The sequence below is a fragment of the Dryobates pubescens genome, chromosome Z (genome assembly GCF_014839835.1).
Source record: "Dryobates pubescens isolate bDryPub1 chromosome Z, bDryPub1.pri, whole genome shotgun sequence".
Lineage (NCBI taxonomy): Eukaryota > Metazoa > Chordata > Aves > Piciformes > Picidae > Dryobates > Dryobates pubescens.
In genome coordinates this window covers 16,147,016-16,167,394 of record NC_071657.1, presented here as the reverse complement: position 1 = coordinate 16,167,394, position 20,379 = coordinate 16,147,016, and the positions used below count along the sequence as shown (strand labels likewise).

Below are 20,379 nucleotides of genomic sequence, written 5' to 3'. Positions count from 1 at the left end.
TAATTTGTCACACCAAAGCTCTCTAGAGAACTATACAAAACATTTGTATAGTGAGGATTAGACGCTGAAAGCCGTATCTTAGATTGTTAATAAATGTTAATGACAAAACCCAGCTGGTAAGTCTTGGAAATGAGATCTAATGCTTTGTGCCCACTGCCAAAAAAATGTTTAAACAGAGATTTCCATTACTCAAAGGTGACCTAGTACAGTCAATCTGCGAATTAAAGAAGCATAATCTACAGGCTAAGCATTTAGTAGAACGCTCTTGTGATTTGCAACCATAAAAGTCAATGTTTCCTTAATTAAAATGTTTCCTTTTACTTTGGAACTAGTTCTTAGCACACATCTGTAATGGTTTTATATTTTGCAGAATGAGATATGCAGTACATAACTTTAAAAAGCATGGGAATGTTAATAGAAAATACTCTAAACTCTTCTCCATGTCTGGGATTTTGAATGCTAAACAGTGTCATCAGGAACCAAACAAAAGATCGAATATACATGAGGATGTATACATCATGCTTACCTGTGCTTACCAAAATACAGGAGTTACTTGAATTTAAACACAGTTTGTAAAGTTGACTGAACATAGATTTCACCTAGTTTATTTTTGTTCCCCTCTCTTTCGCTCTGGTCTATATTAATATTTCAATTTTTTTATGCTCCTTTTAGGAAGACAAAACTGGCAACAAGTTACCTACATATCTATGCACCTGGGTAGATTTTCCAGAGATTTCCAAAATTGTCTTTCAAATTTTGCTGATCTAGAGTTTTCAGTACTGCACAAGTGAGACTTCTGTAGTATTTACATATGAAAAAATGTATCAGAGCATAAACTACACAAAATTGCCTACATGCCAGAGATCTTAAATGGTAAATTCAGTACCTGTCTGAGTTCAAAATAACAAGTGTATCAAAACAAAAAACAAAGCTGGCAGAAATGGTATTTTCAGCAGTTGATAATCTCAGTTATAAACCAGAAAAACAAAATCTCAAAATGTGCATGCATACATCATTCAGTGTTCTGTTAGGAATATCTTTTTAAGTCTTTTAATATGTTAGTGCCCTACAGATCTATGAAATCCTGCATTGATGCATTTGTTTTAAACAACACAGACTGCACTGGATGGCATTCTGTCTTGTGCACCGTCTTGCTTATCCACTCGGTAATTAATTTGATTAATTTATAAGTAATTTAGCCAAGGATAGGATATAAATCTTTGGGTTAAAAAAAAAACAAAACAAAAAAAAAGAGAGAGAGAGAGAAAACAGTTGGAGTTCCAAGTCTTAGTTAAAAACTGTGTCTTGAAACCATCCAGGCCCTCCTACTGACTTGTCAGCTCTGGGTTATTTTCAGAAAACTTTACTTGAGTTCCTTAGCTTCAATCGTAAGTTTTTCCCACAGACTTGCATGGTATGTATGAGTGGGGGAGTGAATAGTGGCTGCTATTTAGCCATTGTTTAGTCTAGTGTGTGTATGTTTACATCTCTCTTTTGGATTTATAGGCAGCTATGGCAAAATAAAGATTGTACTTCCTTGATTGAAGAGCCTCTTAAGTAGAGCACCTAGTGGCACATAGAGATTTTTTTTAATGATCTGATTATAATAGATATTTTGAGGGGGTTTTATTACTGATTAATTTTTATTTATTGCTGATGTTCCTGTAGTACCATAGGTTTGAAAACACGATTGAAGCTCCTAAAATGGTATTCCATGTCTCACACACTACATAAGAGATGCAAACTATTGAGGAAAAGTAGTAAAACATAGTAGTAAATGATCTAGTTACTTGTATGTGGCTTTGTTTAGACTGGTTTTGGCTTGTGGGTGTGTGTTTGGTGGTTTGGTTTTTTTTGGTTGGTTTTTTTTTTTTTATGGGGATGTAAGAGTAGGATGGCAAAATATCAAATTAGTAAGACAAAGGTATATTTGTGATACGTTTTACCAAGGGGAAAATGAAAGACAGTGTGCAAAAGGCGCAGCGTGATTTGCAGTTCTGAGAAGGTCATTGAGGAGATGGTACCGTGGCCAACTGAGAGCATATTGCAAAAATACTTTTCAAAGTGATTTGCAGATTGTGCTCGTAGTTCATCTGTAGCTACCTCACTGTGGGGTAGTGGCTGTTGATAATTAGGTAGTGATACAAGAGTAGTTCTGGGTTACTCAGGGGTTTATTGTTTATCCACAAAATTGCTGCTAGTCCATCAGCTGATAGTTCCAAAATGTTCTCTTCCCTGAAATTTAAAAATATAAAATTCTAGGATTTTAAAACAACCTGACTGGCTACAGTAAGTAGTTGGGAATAAATCTGAAATGTTCATTATTTCAGGATATGTTATAGGAGCATATTCCTCATGGAAATTTAAAGTATGTCAGAATGTCTGAGAATTCTAAGCATGTAACTATGCATGAATGAAGCTGTGTACGTTTAAAAAATACTTGCTATTCAATTAACTTAGTTTTAAAATATACAGACTAAAAGTGGGTTTTAAAATGTTAGACTTTTCTTTATTAGTACCATAAATGTATGTGGCTTTATTTTATTTTATTTTTCTCATTTTGGAAGATCGTACTGTAAATTCTGCTACATTTCAAGTACTGCTATGCCGTAGAGTTTGGTTCCTTCTCTGCTCTAAAAAGCCCAGGTGCTTGTTGTCCAATGGATTGTTAAACTGTGAAATCCACTGGTTTTTTTTTCCCCATCATTCTTAAATGTCTTTGATAAAATGGCACCATTTGCATCACTGTGATGATATACAAAATATATATAAAAATGTGTGTGCTAATTCATTTTATATAGTTGAATTCAAGATTAGCATGCCCTACTTCTTATCAAACATTATTTGCTGTTTTCTTGTATTGATGAATTCTTAGAATATGGATTTCTGTTGCTTTGCCATGAGTGGTATACATAAAGCAGGCTTGCTGCTACCCACCCTGCAAATGGTTCTGACATACTTTTAAAGGATTCAAAGGATAATGTTGAGAAAGACACTTAAAATCAGAGTGCAAAGTGTGTAACATTACAGACAGGATCCATCATAAATGAATCTCAGTAATGCCTTCTCACTTTCTTTCATGTCTTTTTTTCCTCACTGTCTTAAACTGAACGCTATGGAAATCTTGCCTCAGAAAATGTTGATTTTTATTTTACTAATTTAATTCTCTTGTAATTGCATTTCAGTATTGAGAGTCATGATGTGGCATGCTGCAGAAATTCTTGACTTCCATTATTACAGCAGTGAAAATAATCTCGTCTTTTCCCTTACGCCTCCCAAATATGGAAATGCCAAATATTTGTCATGTTTGCTTCACATTATTAGTAATCAAATTAAATTTCTAGTCACATTTATCTGAAAGGAAGTACTACCCAATGATAACTTGGAGACAAACTGTACTGAGTTTTTCTCCTCTCTGGAGAAAATAATGTAGTGCTGTCTTTATTCAAACTTACTTTGCTACAAATCCATGGATGTTCTCATGAGCAGTAAGCATGCTCACTAGTTACACTGATTTTGTAAAATAGTTTTCGTAGACACTTTTCCTAGAGGAAAACATCAAAAGGAACAGGAAGTGAACAGAAGATGCTTCAGGAAGGCCTTGCTTTTCCAACATCTGTTCTTGTCTTTTTCATCATTCTCACTTTTGTCCTTTTGGTTTTTTTAAACATCACTAAAGATGTTTATTCAGGAAAAAAACACACAACTTTATGGTTTTCAAACTACTTCAGTAAAAGCTTGAAGGACCAAGGTACTAAACAAGATCCTTTCTGATCAGTAGGAATGCATTGGGAATATTCTGTCTTCTTCCTGATCTGAGCTTCGGACTTTGTTCTATTAACCTTTAGTATGTGTCCTTTGTCCAGTGTATACTTTTTCTTCAAGGCTGTTTAAAGTGCCTTTCTCCATTCTGATTAGTGTTACAAGCATGTTGCTGTACAGCAGAAACCTCTGGATCATTGAGCTTCCCTGCCTCAGTGACCTGTCAACTTGTTATGAAACTTGTAGCCCCACGTGCTTCTTACGGCCAGCACAGTTTTGTCTTTCCTCTGAAGCTGCAATTTGAAGAACAATGTCCAAATATTTTCTTACAGATCTGAGTAATACACTCCAAAAATTGAAGGACTGGATTAGATGATTTCTCTTCATTGGAGTCACAGTGATTTGGTTATTTGCATGTATTGTTTCATTATAATCTGTTTCATTTACTAGGCAGGGATGTAATTTTCTTAAGGCCTGTTAAAGCCTTACTGTGCTAGTAAACAGTGCTACTGTGTTTTGCATTAGTTTTCTGGTGTTAAGTTTTCAGATTGTTTGACCAACATAATGGTCAAAAAATTCTTTGAGACACAAATTTGACAGAGTTACATTAATACTCCAGTGTCCCATGGCAGTAGTGCTACTGTTGAATGGCACAATTATAGCATGAATAAACTGAACTGCAGAGCAAGAAGATTTTTTCCCAAAGTTAATTCGTTCATCGCTGTCTGCAGCAATGCACTGAACTGAAGCTAATTGTATCTACAAATCAGCATAGATAGAAAGGCTAGAAAAGGAGATAATGGCAGTAAGAAGTCCTCTCATCTGTAAAAGATTTCGATTACTTTTTTTACATGATCTAAAAGGAAGGTGTCAGCCCCATTCTCTACAACAAGGGATTGGTTTTTTCCTACAGATGAGGCAATTTGTTTGCAAATTGCATCCTTTTATAATTTATTATTGGGCCTCCAGGACTCTTAACACTGTTAGATAATGTTGATCAACAAGAAAACCAGGTTGTAGTGGACAAATCAATTTCAAAATGACAGCTTAGATATTCAGTCTGTACTGTATCTACTACAGAGATGCATAGCAAATTTCTTAAGACTTCATGTCTAGTCAGGAAAAGTAACCAGTCACTAGACTGAATTACTGGATTCTTCACATACAGGACCAGACAAGTAGAAATTGCCAGGCTGCTTCTACATGTGCAGGTCAACAACTCATCTCAGAGGCTAAATAGACCTTAATAAAAGAAAGTTAGCTTACTCAAAATTTTAGGTCTCATGTTTAAGATAGTAATCTCAATGGTTTTGTTTCCTGAAACACAGAAACTTCATTTTGAAAAGGTTTAACTTAGCCAATCAAAGGAGAACACCAAGAATGGTGACAGTCTCAAGAAGAGGAGACTCAGGGGTGACCTTAATTACTCTCTACAACTACCTGAAGGGAGGTTGTAGAGAGACAGATGTTGGTCTCTTCTCCCAGGCAGCCAGTACCAGAACAAGAGGACACAGTCTCAGGCTGCACCAGGGGAGGTTCAGGCTGGATGTTAGGAAAAAGTTCTATACAGAGAGAGTGATTGCCCATTGGAATGGGCTGCCTGGGGAGGTGGTGGAGTCGCCATCACTGGAGGTTTTCAGTTGGAGACTTGATGGGGTGCTTGGTGCCATGGGTTAGTTGTTTGGGTGGTGTTTGATTGGTTGATGGGTTGGACGCGGTGATCTTGAAGGTCTCTTCCAACCTGGTTTATTCTATGTATTCTATGTATTCTAAATATTAGCCTTCTAGATTTTGAGTAATTGAGATAATCAGATTTACTTACACTGTCACGTAAGGTGTACTGTTTTTATACCAGCATTTTATGTTGCTACCAGCATCTAGCAAAACAAGCAACTCAAGATTAGTATAATTATCAAAATAGTTAAAATAATTCTATTCCTCATGATAGCCCATGGTATACCTGGAGTTTGACTTTACCCTTTGAATACTCTTGCCTATCCAGATATATGGAAACCAGAGAACACCATTGTGCTATGTACTGGAACTTCAAACACACAGCAAACAATACAAAAACCACCCTCTTTTTTTGTTAAATACTTCAACAGTACAATTTGCCCTGTAGCATTATACAAATATCTGTCTTAATTCAAAAGGTGATTAAGGAGCTCCTAATATTTTTGGTATATTTAAGTGATTAATTCTTACTGTTTTCATAACCTGATTCTAGTTGGAATATACTGTTTTGACAGTCAGTGCTTTTCTTTTGATGGGGAAAAAAACCCAAGCTAACCAACCTACATGAAGTACCAGTCTAGCCCGTACAGAGGCCTTCAGTAGATACCCAAGATTTAGAAACTCAGGTTGCATATATTTGAATATTCCCCAGCTGTTGGCAGCTGATTAGTTGTGATGATGAGCCGGCAGTTTCATTCCGGCTGTCTTGTTTAACAGACATCAGTGAATATATTCTTTATTTCCTTTTCAAACCAATTCTTTTTATTCCCCCCCCCCCCCCCAATTATATCCCACTTTCACATCCACTTTTTTTCCCACTAAATTATTTTGTACTGGCAGCAAACTAGTGACTCCATAGTGACTTACTCATTTGTGAGTATATCAAAGCATAGATACTTGTGGCATCTATGGTTACCTTCTTCATATTATGGAATTTATCAATCGCTATCCTTTCTCTGGTCTTCTAAACTTGTGAGTAATCTAAGAGGACTTTTTCTGTAAGAGCTTGGTCTTGTGTTTCGATGTATGAGGTTTCTTTGGTGTGGTGGTTAATTGTGGATTTGTTGTTGTTTCAGGTTTGGTTGGGGATTTTTGTTTGTAGTCCTGTGGTCAGGTGGTTTATTTTGGGGGGATTTTTAAGGTCACACTAGTGACTACTCTTTTTACAGAAGCTGAATTTCTTCTTCTTGATGTACCTATATGCCTGCTTTGGTTTTACAGGTTCAACCTATTTCACCACTCTAGAATTAAGTCCTGCTGATATTTCCTAAATAATCCTAAGGCCTCTGTTTAAAGAAAGAATAATTTTTTTAAAATGGGGGAATAGTTATTCTGTGGTGTCAACACCAATTTTACTGATGGATTATACCTCCAGTTGGTCTTGAGATTTTTGTATTTGAATTTTCCTAGAACTCCAGAAAACTCTGGGAGAAGTACCTGCTGGCCATAGTGACCTGTTCGTATTTCCTACATGTATTTGTAGATTACTGTTCTAAAACAGTCTGAGACTGTTCTTCAGACCTATCCCACATTAAAAAGGGTGCCTTTTACATAGGAATGTTGTAAGAATTCTTGATGGGGAAGGAAAGATAATGGCCTTATTTTCCCTGAGTGCTTATTCATGCTTCAGTCATCTATCAGCTGTAGACTCTCTGGCAGGATTCCTGATTCTGATTTTATTGTTACTATGTATCCTTTAAGAAGTTGTTATTCAGGTTTTCTGTCCTGGGTCACTGCAGTTTTAATATTAACTTGCCTGGCTGGTGTACCCAATTTAGTATAAAAATTAAGTACTTTGGGGTTGCATACGTGCTATGGTTTCTTACCAAATACTTGTGTTGAATTGGTTAACAATTAGGTCCATTTTTATACCAGTTTCTTGCAAAATGATGCTTGGAATTGACATTCAGGAGATTGCCAGACCGGGCTGTCCCAGGTAGTATTTGGGTTGACTAAATAATGAATATGCTCACACATCAAATAAAATTGCCCTTTTTAATCCTATAATAAATAGAAAAATGATTGTATTAAGAATCTAATGCTTCAGGTGAAAGCAGTGTCAAAATTGCAAAGGCAGCCTTGCACTTCACAAAATGTCTTGCATGTTCTGCCTCCCTGTACTTAAAAAATCAGAAATGCCATTTTACTTCAGGTCCTTCTTCTCATTCAGAGTGTAAGACTGATGGGCTTGAGATAGTGCATGAGGTCAACTGGCAGGAAACGAAACAGAAATGGGACTACACTTCTCATTTACACTTCTCTACACTTCAATGTCACAAAATGGTAGTGGACTCAAACCCTACTTTTGTTACTGTGTCTGTGTAAAACTTAAAAGACAACAAAGTAAAACTTAGAATATTGACATTTGATTGGATCATATCCACAGAATGTGTTACCTTAAGGTCTTGCATAGAGCTAGATGAATGTAAAAGGAAAACTGACTAATGTTTTGTTTTCAAAGCTTTTTTTTTTTAAACCAGAAATTTAAAAGTTAGTTCTTGAGACTTTAACACTGGGTACTATGGGGCTGAAGATGGAATTTTCTTGCAGCTATTTAGTGGTTTCAGTGGTTTTTTATTTCTCTGAAAAGCTGCAGTTTAAATACTGTGTAGCAATGGAATAAATCCCAGTGTCTTGAGCAGTTCTGCAAGTAGTAAGTTTTATGTATACCAGTTGAAAGGGTTTGTAACATTTTTGCTCTTTTCTTAATAAGAAGATATCTGTAACTTGGCTTCACTCAGTCCAGCCTGGACAAGTGTACCGCAGTTGTGATAGTTGCTGATTTTACTGCCTTATAGATACCAAAGCCAAAACTTTCCATTTAATTCCTGTGTTTCTACTAGTGCTGAAGATTTAATTGTCGTGACTTCATTCCTGAAGGTTTGCTCATGACACTATAATTAGCACTTTTACATGTAATCACTTAGTCAGCTGAGTTATGTCTTCATCCCTTTCCACATTAGCGTGAACAAGAAAATGCAATGGCTCACCTTAAAAAGCAGCAACAAGAGCTGGAGCACATGAGGTTGCGCTATTTGGCAGCAGAAGAAAAAGAGCTGGGGAAAACAGACCGTCAGGAGCTGGAGGATATCAGAAATGAACTTAACAGGTATAAAAGCACTTGTTAGAGAGTTTTTCTTTCTTTCTTTCTTGTTTTTTCTTCAGCCTGCCCTTTCTTGGCCATTTGCTCCAAAATAGGAAGTTCAGTTAAATCAAGGTTATAATTGGCTGTCAGTCCAATGAAAGAACATAGTTTTTAGTGTCCCTTAGGTAAAGATTGTTCATTTAGGAAATGCAACAGTACTACAGTGTAGAAAATCTGTGTTTAAAGTCACTATGCACTGTTTTTTGTGTTACAGTCATAGCTGTACTTCATCAGACTATTTTTGTATTTTAACCTTTCAAGTCTACGTGTGACTTCAGCATTAAGAAAAGAAAGAAGCATGTACAACTTATGTTCTGAATACATTGATACTTTGAATATGCCTAATCTTATCCTCCAAAAACTATCTGCAGTAATGTTCTGTATGCTAGACCTTTATTTGAATGCTGTTTGGAATATCTAAGTAATGGCCTTGGTAGCAGATACTATAGTTGCATGGGCATATAGAAATGGTATTGGTAGAATTTAAGTTTATATTAACTTTTTTTTGTAAACTTGGTTTTCCCTAGAGAAAGCATAACTTGTTAACTTCTATAAATTTATTTTATGAAGTACTTCAGCAGGTCAGTAACATAGAGATTTAATATGAAAATAATCAGACCTGTATTTAATATGGTTTTGCTCTGTTTCTGTTTTATCAAAATCAGGCTAAAGCAACAAGAAGAAGAGAGAAATCAATTGCAAAATGGTAGAGATAATTCTGCTGGTAGAGTGGACTGTCTTCATTCTAAAAAACTAAATGAGGGTATGGATGATTATCTCTCTCGTCTGATAGAAGAGAGGGATACCCTGTTGAGAACGGGAGTATATAATCACGAAGACCATATTGTAAGTGAACTTGATCGTCAAATCAGAGAAGCTATTGCGAAAAGGAACATCACTAAATAAAAGCACTCAAAATTACTAAAAAGAGCCAAATTTGGGCAGGATAAGAAACTTTAATGAACTTGTACTACTTACCAAAATATGCAAGATCATGCTGATTTTTCGACGCTTTTTTAATCTCTCTTTGAAGTCGGTGTAAGTATTTGCAATGTGTTAAGTGAAGTTTCATGGGGATGATGGCGCTTTTTTAATGATTTTATACTTATATGTATATATGTGTAAATATATTTATCTTGTGTACTCTTCTTTCTGAAATGTTTTCTACCTCTATGCATCACCTTGACTAGGTTTATTTGTAATATTTTTAATATTCATTCTAAGATTCCTGGTCAATACTGTCATAACTTATTTCCATTTTTGAAAAAGATCTTGTCATGTGGACTAGGGAAAAGTGGCACCAGCTGTGTTTCCTGACAGAGCTCTTAGTTCTCAACCAAAGTGCATCATAGATCAAATGTCACTTTTTTACTAAATCACAAAATAATCAATTTTTGCTTTTAACTGTAGCTTATATAACTAAATTCTGTAGTAAATGAGGGGAGGAAACTCTTAAACCTTAAAAACTGAAACTGAATCAATTGCTAAGCTAACCCAATTGTCCAGGGTGAAAATCCCTTTGTTGCCCTAGAAGTTTTGCACATATGCCTGTAATGGTGAACCCTGGAGAGCAAATACCAAGTTCAGAAGTATACATGCTTTCTTATATCAATCCTTAATGTAGAGAGATACTTGAAGCATTAATTGAGTGAATTTGTGCACTTTAAATTCTGAGCACATACATAAAATTACAGATTTCTAAATGAAGATGCTTTACTTAATCAAGACCTAACCACTTTGTGGAAATATGAACATGGCACAGTCTCAATGTTAAATGTCAGAAGAGAAGTTCACAAGAAATGTTAGTTTGTGCATAATCATAGCTGAAAACTGTTGGCTTCCAGCCTTCATTCTGTTTCAATGATTTTGAAGTTATTTGTGTGGAGGTAGCTAATGCCACACTGTTCTTTCGCTAGGCTTTTTTGTCTCTCCTGTAGGCAAAAATGTTTGTTCATTTGAGTGCCAAGTACTGAAAACATCTTAGGATTTGTTTCTTTCAGAATGAACAAAGGTAACGATGCAAAAATGACCCTTTTTTACCTTTATTTTTTATTTTACATAAATCAGAGAACTGATGGACATGGCTGTATACGTGTAGTAATTTTTTTTTTATTGTATCCGGCTTTGTCTCTAGGTACATTAGTTTTGCTCCTCCCTTTCATGGCTGTATCTCTTGTTAAATAAACTATTCATTTAGGATCCTTGAAGTTTTAAACAAGCTGTATAAACAGAGGTCATATTCTGTGAGGAATTATCCCTTTGTAAGATACGCTGTTGTCATACCTTGGCCACTTGGCTGTATTTTTCCGGTGCTTACCAAGATTGTTTAAGTAAATAACACTTTCATAAATCCAGTACAAATTCATGAAAAGTAATTTTACAGTATTTTTACATTATGGCTTTATCATATCACTGCTGCATCATCATATGCAATTATTATTGTAAATGGACTGGAGAGCACCTATCTTGACAGGAAGCCTTGCCTCGCAGATTTTCTTCAACTGCTTGCTCACTTGCTGGAAGTGTAGTTTCTTCTTCAAACGCTGGAGGGTGCCTTAGACCTAAAGATCACAAAGATTGTGTTAACTGAATCTTTGCAGCTGGTGACTTTTTTGAACCAGCATTCTTTGACTTTTCAGGTGTGTTGCTTTATGAAATAAAATTCACATTTGAAGCAAATGCTAAGGATTTTGTGTACTATTTTTTGACTATGTATTTGAAAAAAGATATAATATTTTGTGTACTGTATCTGGTAATATGACAGTCTTCAGTGCTTGAATCTTTTAAAATTGACAAGTTCACTTCCAAAGTTAGTTTTGCTTTCTAGTTGAATCTCTTCCATGGCTTGTAGAGACAATGGCAGTCATGTTGCTGTGGGTTGTCATGTTTTCAAAAGATTTCTAGTAATTCAAACTACTGAGTAAAACAAAAGGTAGAACTTCTAAAAACATTTATAAGCCTGATAATTTAAGCTATTTGCATCTATTTTGTCATTTGAAGGGTCACTGCTTACAAACTGAGGAGCACAAATTTTATGATTATTTAAAAACTGGTTTAGCGTTTTTATTATGTTATATAGGCGTTACTCTTAGTGTTCATCTTTTGTATTAGAATGAGAAGACTAATGAAACTTTAAGCGTAATGTCTTGGGTTTGTTGTTGGGTTTTTTCCCAGCACAATTTGTCTATGTTTTAGTGTCAAGCACTCTAGAAACAAAATCCATGCTTGTAGTAGGTATCTGTAGCAAAGATGAGCTCGATATTACTCTTTTTATTTAATAAGAAAAACTGGGAGGGGGTTCCATTTCCCTTTTTATTGCCAACACCCCTAAAAACTCAAACAAATAAAACCATGCACACACATTTTATAGCTATTTAGTGAGAAGACCAAATACTATTTTAAAAGTATCAAAATCTTTTAATATTTTAATATCAATCTCTTTGTGGCAAAAGAAATGCCATTTGAAACAGATTCATGAGATAATGAGCTCATTTTAATTTGCCCAGCATAGTAAGATTGATGGAAATTAAACCCATGTTTACAGGTTCAGTTCTAATGCCATACACCTTAGAAATGGGAGAGGAGCAGTAGCTAAACCCTCCTTGCATTCTGACAAACTCCTGCTATCAAATTTAGTGCACCCATATTTCATTAGGGAAGTTGATGGAATTATTTCAAAACAAGTACTCCTACCAATATGTTTCTATGATCCTAAATGCCTGTATAAAATAGTAAATGGAGGGGGTGTGGGGGCTGGGGAGAGGCTGTTCTGTGTCAATTCCATGCCAAATCAATTCCAGCTTTCATCTGCCTCGGGCCCAGAACCTGCAGTTGGCTTTAAATAAGGAAATTGTATTTGTCCAATCCAATCTTTTAAATGAAAAACATTAGCCCATCTGAAAATGAGGGTATTTAGCAATTCCATTTTTCTGATAATCTTCAGGCAGAGGATCCCCTCCTGTCTCTGCGTGCTAATTATCTTGCAGTGGTGGGAACTTACTGTTAGCAATATTTACTAGTAAAGAGTTGCCTAGTATCTAGTACATATTTAAAAGCCATGCAGCAAATCTCTAAGTAGTATGCCTATACACATGGATAGGAAGCCTTAGCTAAGATATTGGAGAACTGTTAGTAAGAAATGGAGCTTTTTTCCCCCCCTCTGATAATTGTTAGACTGAATCAGAAAAATTGTCTCCAATGTCGTATTTATTTAAGCAGTGGAATATATTATGAAGGAAATATGACAAATTATTTTAAAAAGATGGCACTGTTTTGCTTTGGATCTGTACACAGCTGAGTTATTGATCTTCCCAGTATGTTGTTTCTGGCAATGAAGCTATAACCACTGTTTCTATAATATTTTAGCTGTTCTCTAATGTTTTTAACACTAATACACTTTCCAAACTGCTGTTGCAGAAAGAAGGAAGCGCTCTTGTGTCTGGCAGTGAGCTTACAAGTATTCACTCCATGCAATTTCAGTGTTCTCCCTTCCATCCACTGAGATAAACCTTAATGCACAACTGAAGAACGGAAGTCCTTTATCATATCTTCTAAGTGCTACTGAAGTATTTATACCAGTTATTACATATTTATGCAATTATTTATTTTGCTACTGCTGTGCCTAAATGATCATGACCTGTGTCAAGGCTCGGATAGGCAGCACTAGCCCCGCTATTGTTAAAGACAGAACTGTAGAAAGGCGGCTGCATACTTAGATCTCATTTCATTTGTTTCTCCAGGGGGTTGTATTAGTAGTGTTTTCATTAGAAATGTTTTTACAGATGTCGGCTATCCAGATATGAAGTCTCGGTGGTGGAGAAGCAGTCAGGAGTTTGGCATTCAGAACAAAAAGGGGAAAAAAAAAAAGTCCACTTTGAAAGACTAATTTATAGAAAAATAATTTACTGATTTTTCTGGTGTATAAATGTGCAGCAATCTCATGGCAGCTTTAATGCAGAGTAATTGAATTCTTGCGAGTACAGTTATTTTCTATTCTTAACTTGAAGAACTGCTACAGCCTGTCATTCCCCATCACTGAAGACTAAAATAGTCCCCATTAATAATGCTTCCAGAAAAATGACACCCACTGCTTTGTAGTCTAGTACTATTTCCCTCCATCCCCCCCCCCCGCCCTGCAGTGAAATACTTGTAGTAGTTTGACAGCGTTTTAAACAATTTATGTACTTACTACAGAAAGTTTTGTTCTAACAGTATAGATTATAGATTCTCATTAGGTGATTGTGGAAGAATAGTGTTACAAAATGTTTGACCAAAGGATTTTGGTAACTGGTGCAGTTACCAAGAAGTAAGTACACTGAAAAAAATACAGCCTCAAAATTTAGAGTGGTTTTACTGGGGCAGTTGGAGGCTAGCAGAATAGCCCACAGCCTAATGCTGTTTCAACTGTTATTGGGTGTTACACTTATGAATAAAGACTGTAAAAATTGTTGTTGGAGGACTATGATTTACTCAAACTATCACAACTTTTGTTATACAAATGTAAATAGGGTAGCAAAATTAAATTATTGCGTTCTGAGTTGAGCAGGCAGTCAAGCTAATAAATTTTTTTATAGACTTCTAGGTTTAAGTGGTCATGGTAAGTCTTCAACAGTTTTGCATTTGTTTGATAGCTTAGAATAAGTGATAGGGATTTTTTTGTTTTGTTTTTCACCTCTGGCAGTACAGAAAACAATTTTATTTATCTCGTGTTAAGAGACATTGGTTGTACAGGACACCAGACCCTCAGCATGGGTGCCTGAGAAGGCTATTTTTAGCAACAAGATTAATATTGTAATACAACAGGTCATCTAGATCAGGACTGAAAGGTACTATAAGCTATTACTTGCTTTATCATCAGACACGCATGTGTGAAGGTTGAGTCCCATTCATACCAGTCATGAAATTAACGTGATACTTGTAATCCAAATAAATAAGACAGCTTAATAGTTTGTTCTTACAGCCAGCACTTCTGCAGGTATGTTTTCATGAATATCAGTGCGTATTTCTTATAAAACACAGACCCTGTCTGCCTCTCCAGGAGCTGTTCAGATGATGTAGAAGACATGTTGTTTGGACATTTTTGATGCTTGTATAACAATAATGTTTTTACTACAGCTTCCTGAACATGGATGCACATAATTGAGGGCACTGCCATTTGTCAAAAAGCTTGCACACCTCAGAAAGATGCCTGTGTGCCTCTAAAGTTTTACCTGTGTCATTTTACCACATCTTGCAAAACAGGGGGGTTTTGTTTGTTTGTTTGTTGCTCCATAACCATATGTTCTTGCATTTATACAACAAGTAAATTAAATAGTCTTTAAGTTTTACCTGAGAATAAACATTTTTATGCTACTGATTCCCATTTTGTTTACATACACTGTTGTCAGTGCAGGTGGCTTGTGGTAGCCTAAGAGGAAACAGGCTTAGCAAGTGGAATCTTAGAAAGTATTATCTCTCTGACATAATGTAAGGGAAAAGAAATGTGTTGCCATCCTGACCAAAAGCTTATGTTGCAGTACTTGGTGAGACATGGCAAAATCTCTCCTGAATAACTCCTGAAGGGTAAGCTGAGGGTTGGGCACAAAGTCTGTGTTTTCTCTGCCCATCTTGGTTATAGGGGTGTTGAGTGATCTTGAACAGGGCTCTGGGCCTCCGCTTCCTATCAGCAAAATGAGAATAATGTGGGAAAAGCTTTTCTGTGTAAGTGGTTCAGAAACTGCTTTAAACTCAGACTATCTGCACTGGATGTGGTTCTCTTAATGCCCTAAAAGGGGTAGTTACTAGCTTCTGCTGGGATGCTTCTTCATCAAATGAGTACAACCTCTTTTTAAATTTCAGTCTTCTGGCTAATTACCAAGTCATCCAAGAGCTTTGGAAGTAAAAAAAAAAAAAAAAGAAAAAAAAGAAAAAAGAAAAATACTCTTCGATCCTTAAGTATAGCTCTTAAGTTTCTAGGAAAAATAAGGGAATCCAAGGCTGCAGCCTTCCAGTAAAGGCTAGGTTAATCTTGTTAAGAGATTAATTAAATTAGATCACTTGCTGAGGGCAGAAGAAAGGCAAAGTATCTGAAGTTTTGGGCTTGCCTTGAGTAAGGCTCTATGTGGTATGGGGCAGTACTGTCTACTTTTATGTCTCTCTTGGTCAGATGGTGATTCCTCATTGTACTGATGCTTTGATGAATGCTAGTTGATGCTTGGTTGTTACAGCTGTTTGGAAAAGAAAAGGTCAAGCATTGTTTGCCGTGTTGTCTATTGAGCAAATAAGTAGTTGCAAGGGTTTTCATGAAAACTTTTATAGGAAAATCATTCTGTGACTTATTAGTATTGAAATACTAATAAAAGCAAATCCCTGTTATCCTAACAAACTTGACAGATACTATTGAAAATGAATCTTGAAGGTGGGGGGAGGCCAGCTTGTAGCAAAATAACTCAAATGCTGAGAAAACATTTGGCTGCTGCACAGCAGGATGCCTGCACCCCCATATCAAATGTGAGTGTACAAAAGATGGTCACAAATTCTCCATCCAAGTCTGCAGCTTAGCATGAAAACTCAGGACCTGACAGACCATAGGGGGCAGTGGGAGTAGAAGTGCTTCGCTGCACTTGCCATCACAGGGAAAAGACTCTCTTACTGCCACTCTCAAAACCTGAATCTTTGCCCGTATAGTAACAAATCCCCTTTGTTTTGTTTTGTTGTTCGATTGGTTTTGGCCAAAGTAGACTTGCCCCATCCCCACAGTCTTTTTCTTATTTTTTTTCTTTTCTTGTTATCCTGTGTACACATGGTGAAAAGACTAGCTGATTTCACCAGCAAACAAGTAAGTTGGGGTGGTTTGCTGAAAACAGAATCTAAAAAAAAATGTTTTGTAATTAAGTATGAAGAGAGATTATGTGTTACTTTGTATGCTTTATCTTGAAAGCAATCTTGACCAGGCAATTCTTTTTAAAAAGCAGCATTTATAGAATTTTTTTTTTTCTTTTTAAGACAGCTTTATGCATACTCATGCAGTCTTCCAGAAAGATCTGAAGGGGGGGGGAGGGAAGGGGGTGTTTAGTTTTCTTTTTTCCCCCCCCTTCCTTTCATGCCCATTGAATAAGTCATTCACAATATCTGTACCATTACTCCTGGAAATATCCCACTACTATAAAAGGAAAGTATCTTAGCTTCTTAGCTAAAATAAATGCTTGTAGAATTAAAAAAAAAAAAAAAAAAGACTGCCCATGTCTTGCTGCTTATTTTACCATTCAAGTTTCAGATAAAAAAGTATTTCATACTTAATGGAATGCAATCTGTTACAGAGCATGGACAACATACCAACTTGTGTACCACAAAATAACAAACTTGTATGAGTACAGGCAGGACTGCTGTTTATACTGCCAGAGTCAAACTTTCAGTTAGATAATTTTTGGCAGTGAAAGCGTCCAGTCTGTTACTTATACACCAGTTAATCCTGACTGAGAGAGGGGGGCAAAAAAAAAAAAAAAAAGTCCATTTAGGACCTTTAAAATCTTAACTTAGCTTTTATACTGTGGTAAGAGATGATTTAGGGCATGTCACATTAAAGACTAATTCTTAAAGTCTTCTGTGTCAAGCATTACGTCTTTAAATGCTGACACTTTTTACACAAAAATTTAAGAATGAATACTGACTTGAACCATAAAGCAACTTTAAGTGGACTTAGCTCAAAATGTGCTCTAGTTAAGCTTACAAAAGAAGATAAACTAGTCATTTAGCATCTGCTCTTTTAGTAGAGGAACAAGGGCTGTGATGAACAACAGCAGTATGAAGTACTATGCTTACGCAGTTTAAACATACATATAAGTGTATTTAAACATGATGATGAAGAAGGGAACATGGTCAAGAGAATCTGCCCAGGTGTTTTATCCTCCAGAACATTTTAAATTATCCTCTGGAGCACAGAGCAGTATTTCAGTGGCTCAGCCTCCAGATTATGTAATGTCAATTTAGTAAGAAGAAACAAAATACTCTCTGGGGACATGAGAGGTGATGTGTAACCTGGTTCACAATATCTTCCATTTCTGTTTCTTTTACCCTTACAAAGTAAAAACAATGAAACAAAACCCTACCGTCATTTAGATGTTGCCTTATGAAGATTTCTGTAATCTTGTATTTATTCATCTAAGCCTCATAAATACATATTTTTAAACCACCACAACCTTGACTCCCTTTTTTAGCTCCATTTTTGTTATCACAGTATCTGTTTTAATGGCTATTAAGCTACAATGTCCGTACCTTATCTTTGTCAGTTAATGTATCTAATTCCACCATCCCAGAGGGAATAAACCTGAAGCTAAAGCCTGCAATATATTAAAGAATCAAGAACGCTTATGCAGAACAAACAGAGGATTTAGCTTGGATAAACAGCAGAGAGCTCAGTGTCTTTTATGTCCAGAGCACAGGACTGGAAGAAGAAAATGACTATAAATCATCCCTGTGAAACAACATAACATAAATGTTGTATGTTTATTTTAAACTTTATACACTCATTTATCTGGGCTATAGTTCAGCTTCAAAAAGTGCTCTGCTGTAATGAGGTACTGAGACTAGCAGTGATCGAGAGTAAAATGATATATGGTCTTCAACCAGAATTTGCTTATGGGAAGAATGGAAAGCACTTAAGCAGACACCAAGTATCTATAGCTAGTAGATCAAGCAGGAGGATAATGCAATAATAACAAAAAAGTTGATAAATTTTTTCCTGTTTCTCTTCAAAATATCACATTTCTTGTAACGTGACATTGTTTTGAGAGCTAAGCAGCCAACAATTTATGCCTTAATTTTCACACTTGAATAAAGGCTGATTTGTTGTCAACGTCCAAGGTATGACATGTTGCTCCACCAGACTTCTATTTAAAAAGCAGACTGAACCTTTGTCTGGGCTTGCATTCCAGGGAGAAGCACTCTTTAAAATGTGGCACTGTTTTTTCCTCTCTTATACCAAGCACTCCTGTGAACTCATAGCTGGTAATGCTGAATTTTTTACTTATGGGCAATTGAAGAGCCGCTGATGATATATTTACTGCCTAAGGAGACAGACAATACAATACAATGCAGCTTTTGCTGCAGAAGTTTTTTTCCCCCAAGTACTTTACACCCTGGAGTGTCCAGAGATGAGCCTGAAGTCTCCCAGGAGATGTTAGCATTTGGCCCGAGAGGCACCCAAGCACCCATCAAGAGCCAGGACAAGATTTAGCTAAAAGGTCACAATTACAAATGTACCCATTCAGAACTGATTCCACAGTCGTGTGTGTGGACCCAGCAATTCCCACCACAGCATTTTCACATATTGTTCCAATGGCGTTTGGGCATATCTTCCTCTGTGGAAATACACACCATGGCACAGGACATTCCACCCAAAACTTGGGGAAAATCTCTTTGGCAGTGGTAGTTTCTGCTGTACCTGCAGGTGCTGTCCATCTCCCTGTCCGCTGCACACGAAGATTTTCAATGGTTCCTGATAAATCTGTCACTTTGATTAAAGTCCCAAGTCCTCAAATTTCTTATGACTTTCAAAGCTGATCTAGTGGCAACTTGAAGCCTAAGCTGCTCTGTATTACTAGTAGCAATATTATTTCAGTTTTCAGGTCTTTAGATTTGGTAGTGGTTCATGAATTAATTATTAACAAGCTAGTAAACCCTGACACACCATTTGCACCTAGAATTTTTTATTTTATTTTGTGGCCCAAGAAGACAAAGCTCTGTACAGATGGGGCTGCCTGAAGTGCTGTGTCTGTTGACAAGAACATCAGAGGTGAAACCTTCTCTCCCCATTTCCCTTTCACAGTTGGCAGTACCCTGTAAAACAATGCTGTAAAGAGTACAGGCTCATAAATACTTGTATGCCTGTACAGCCCCGGATGTTTTCAAGCAAATATGTTTATTATGTCAATTATGATTAAAAAAAAAAAAAAAAAAAAAAAGACTTATTCAATAATTCATAATGGTTTCAGAGCTGCTGGAGGCCAGTACAGCACGCTTGACTTTAGATAACTCATAAGTGTAGATTATTTCCATGACAGACTGAAATTACTCTCTGGTGAATATTTATTTGAGCTTTAATTTCCTTGTTAACACAGTATGTTCTAGAAAAGAAGATGACAGTGCAATTGTCTTCCTTATGCTGCTCTCCTGAATGGAAGTAAAATCTCTGAGAAGCCTGTCCTAAAAGCGAAGTCCTAAACATTTTTACATGCCACTGATACCAGAGCAAAAGCTTGGCAATTTGTTGGTGGCTGAAACCATTTTGTCAGTCTAGTATTTGGGTGTAAACAGACACACCTCTACAAGGAATAAGGAGGGCTGGATTTCTGCTGTCCTCATGGGAGATGTTGCCCAAACCCCACATCCGTCCTTGCAAGATATACAGTGGGTGCCCAGGACTGCCCTGGCACTGTTGCAGGTGACCAAGGCACCTGAGAGAGGGCTAGGATGGGAAGGAGCTCCCCCGCCAGGGGCAGCTGGGAGATAGGACAATTGGCAGGGAAGATCCCCATCCCTGCTGCACTAGCTGCCATCATCAGACTCCTCCAACCTTCTTCCCAAGTGTGGTCCATCCTCACAGGGCAATGACCTGATCCTGCTCTGCCCTTTGCCTGCATATGGCACATGCTAAAACAGAAATTAAACCAATTACCTCTGGATTTTCCACATCAGAGTAAGGAAAATGTCTTCTGGAGAGCAAAAGCCAAGCAGCAAGGTCTTGGGAGAAGGGGCAGGAG

The 20,379-nt window shown here is 36.7% G+C and overlaps 1 protein-coding gene across 1 annotated transcript in view; it reads left to right on the top strand.

Moving 5' to 3' along the window:
- CEP120 (centrosomal protein 120) overlaps window positions 1-10,375 on the top strand; it is a 44,830-nt gene extending 34,455 nt beyond the window's left edge. Inside the window, exons 20-21 of the mRNA XM_009900659.2 lie at window positions 8,460-8,605; window positions 9,307-10,375. Of these exons, the coding sequence (XP_009898961.2) occupies window positions 8,460-8,605; window positions 9,307-9,547 (387 nt within the window). The 3' untranslated portion in view covers window positions 9,548-10,375. The remainder of the gene's footprint in view (window positions 1-8,459; window positions 8,606-9,306) is intronic.
- Window positions 10,376-20,379: the final 10,004 nt, after the last annotated feature.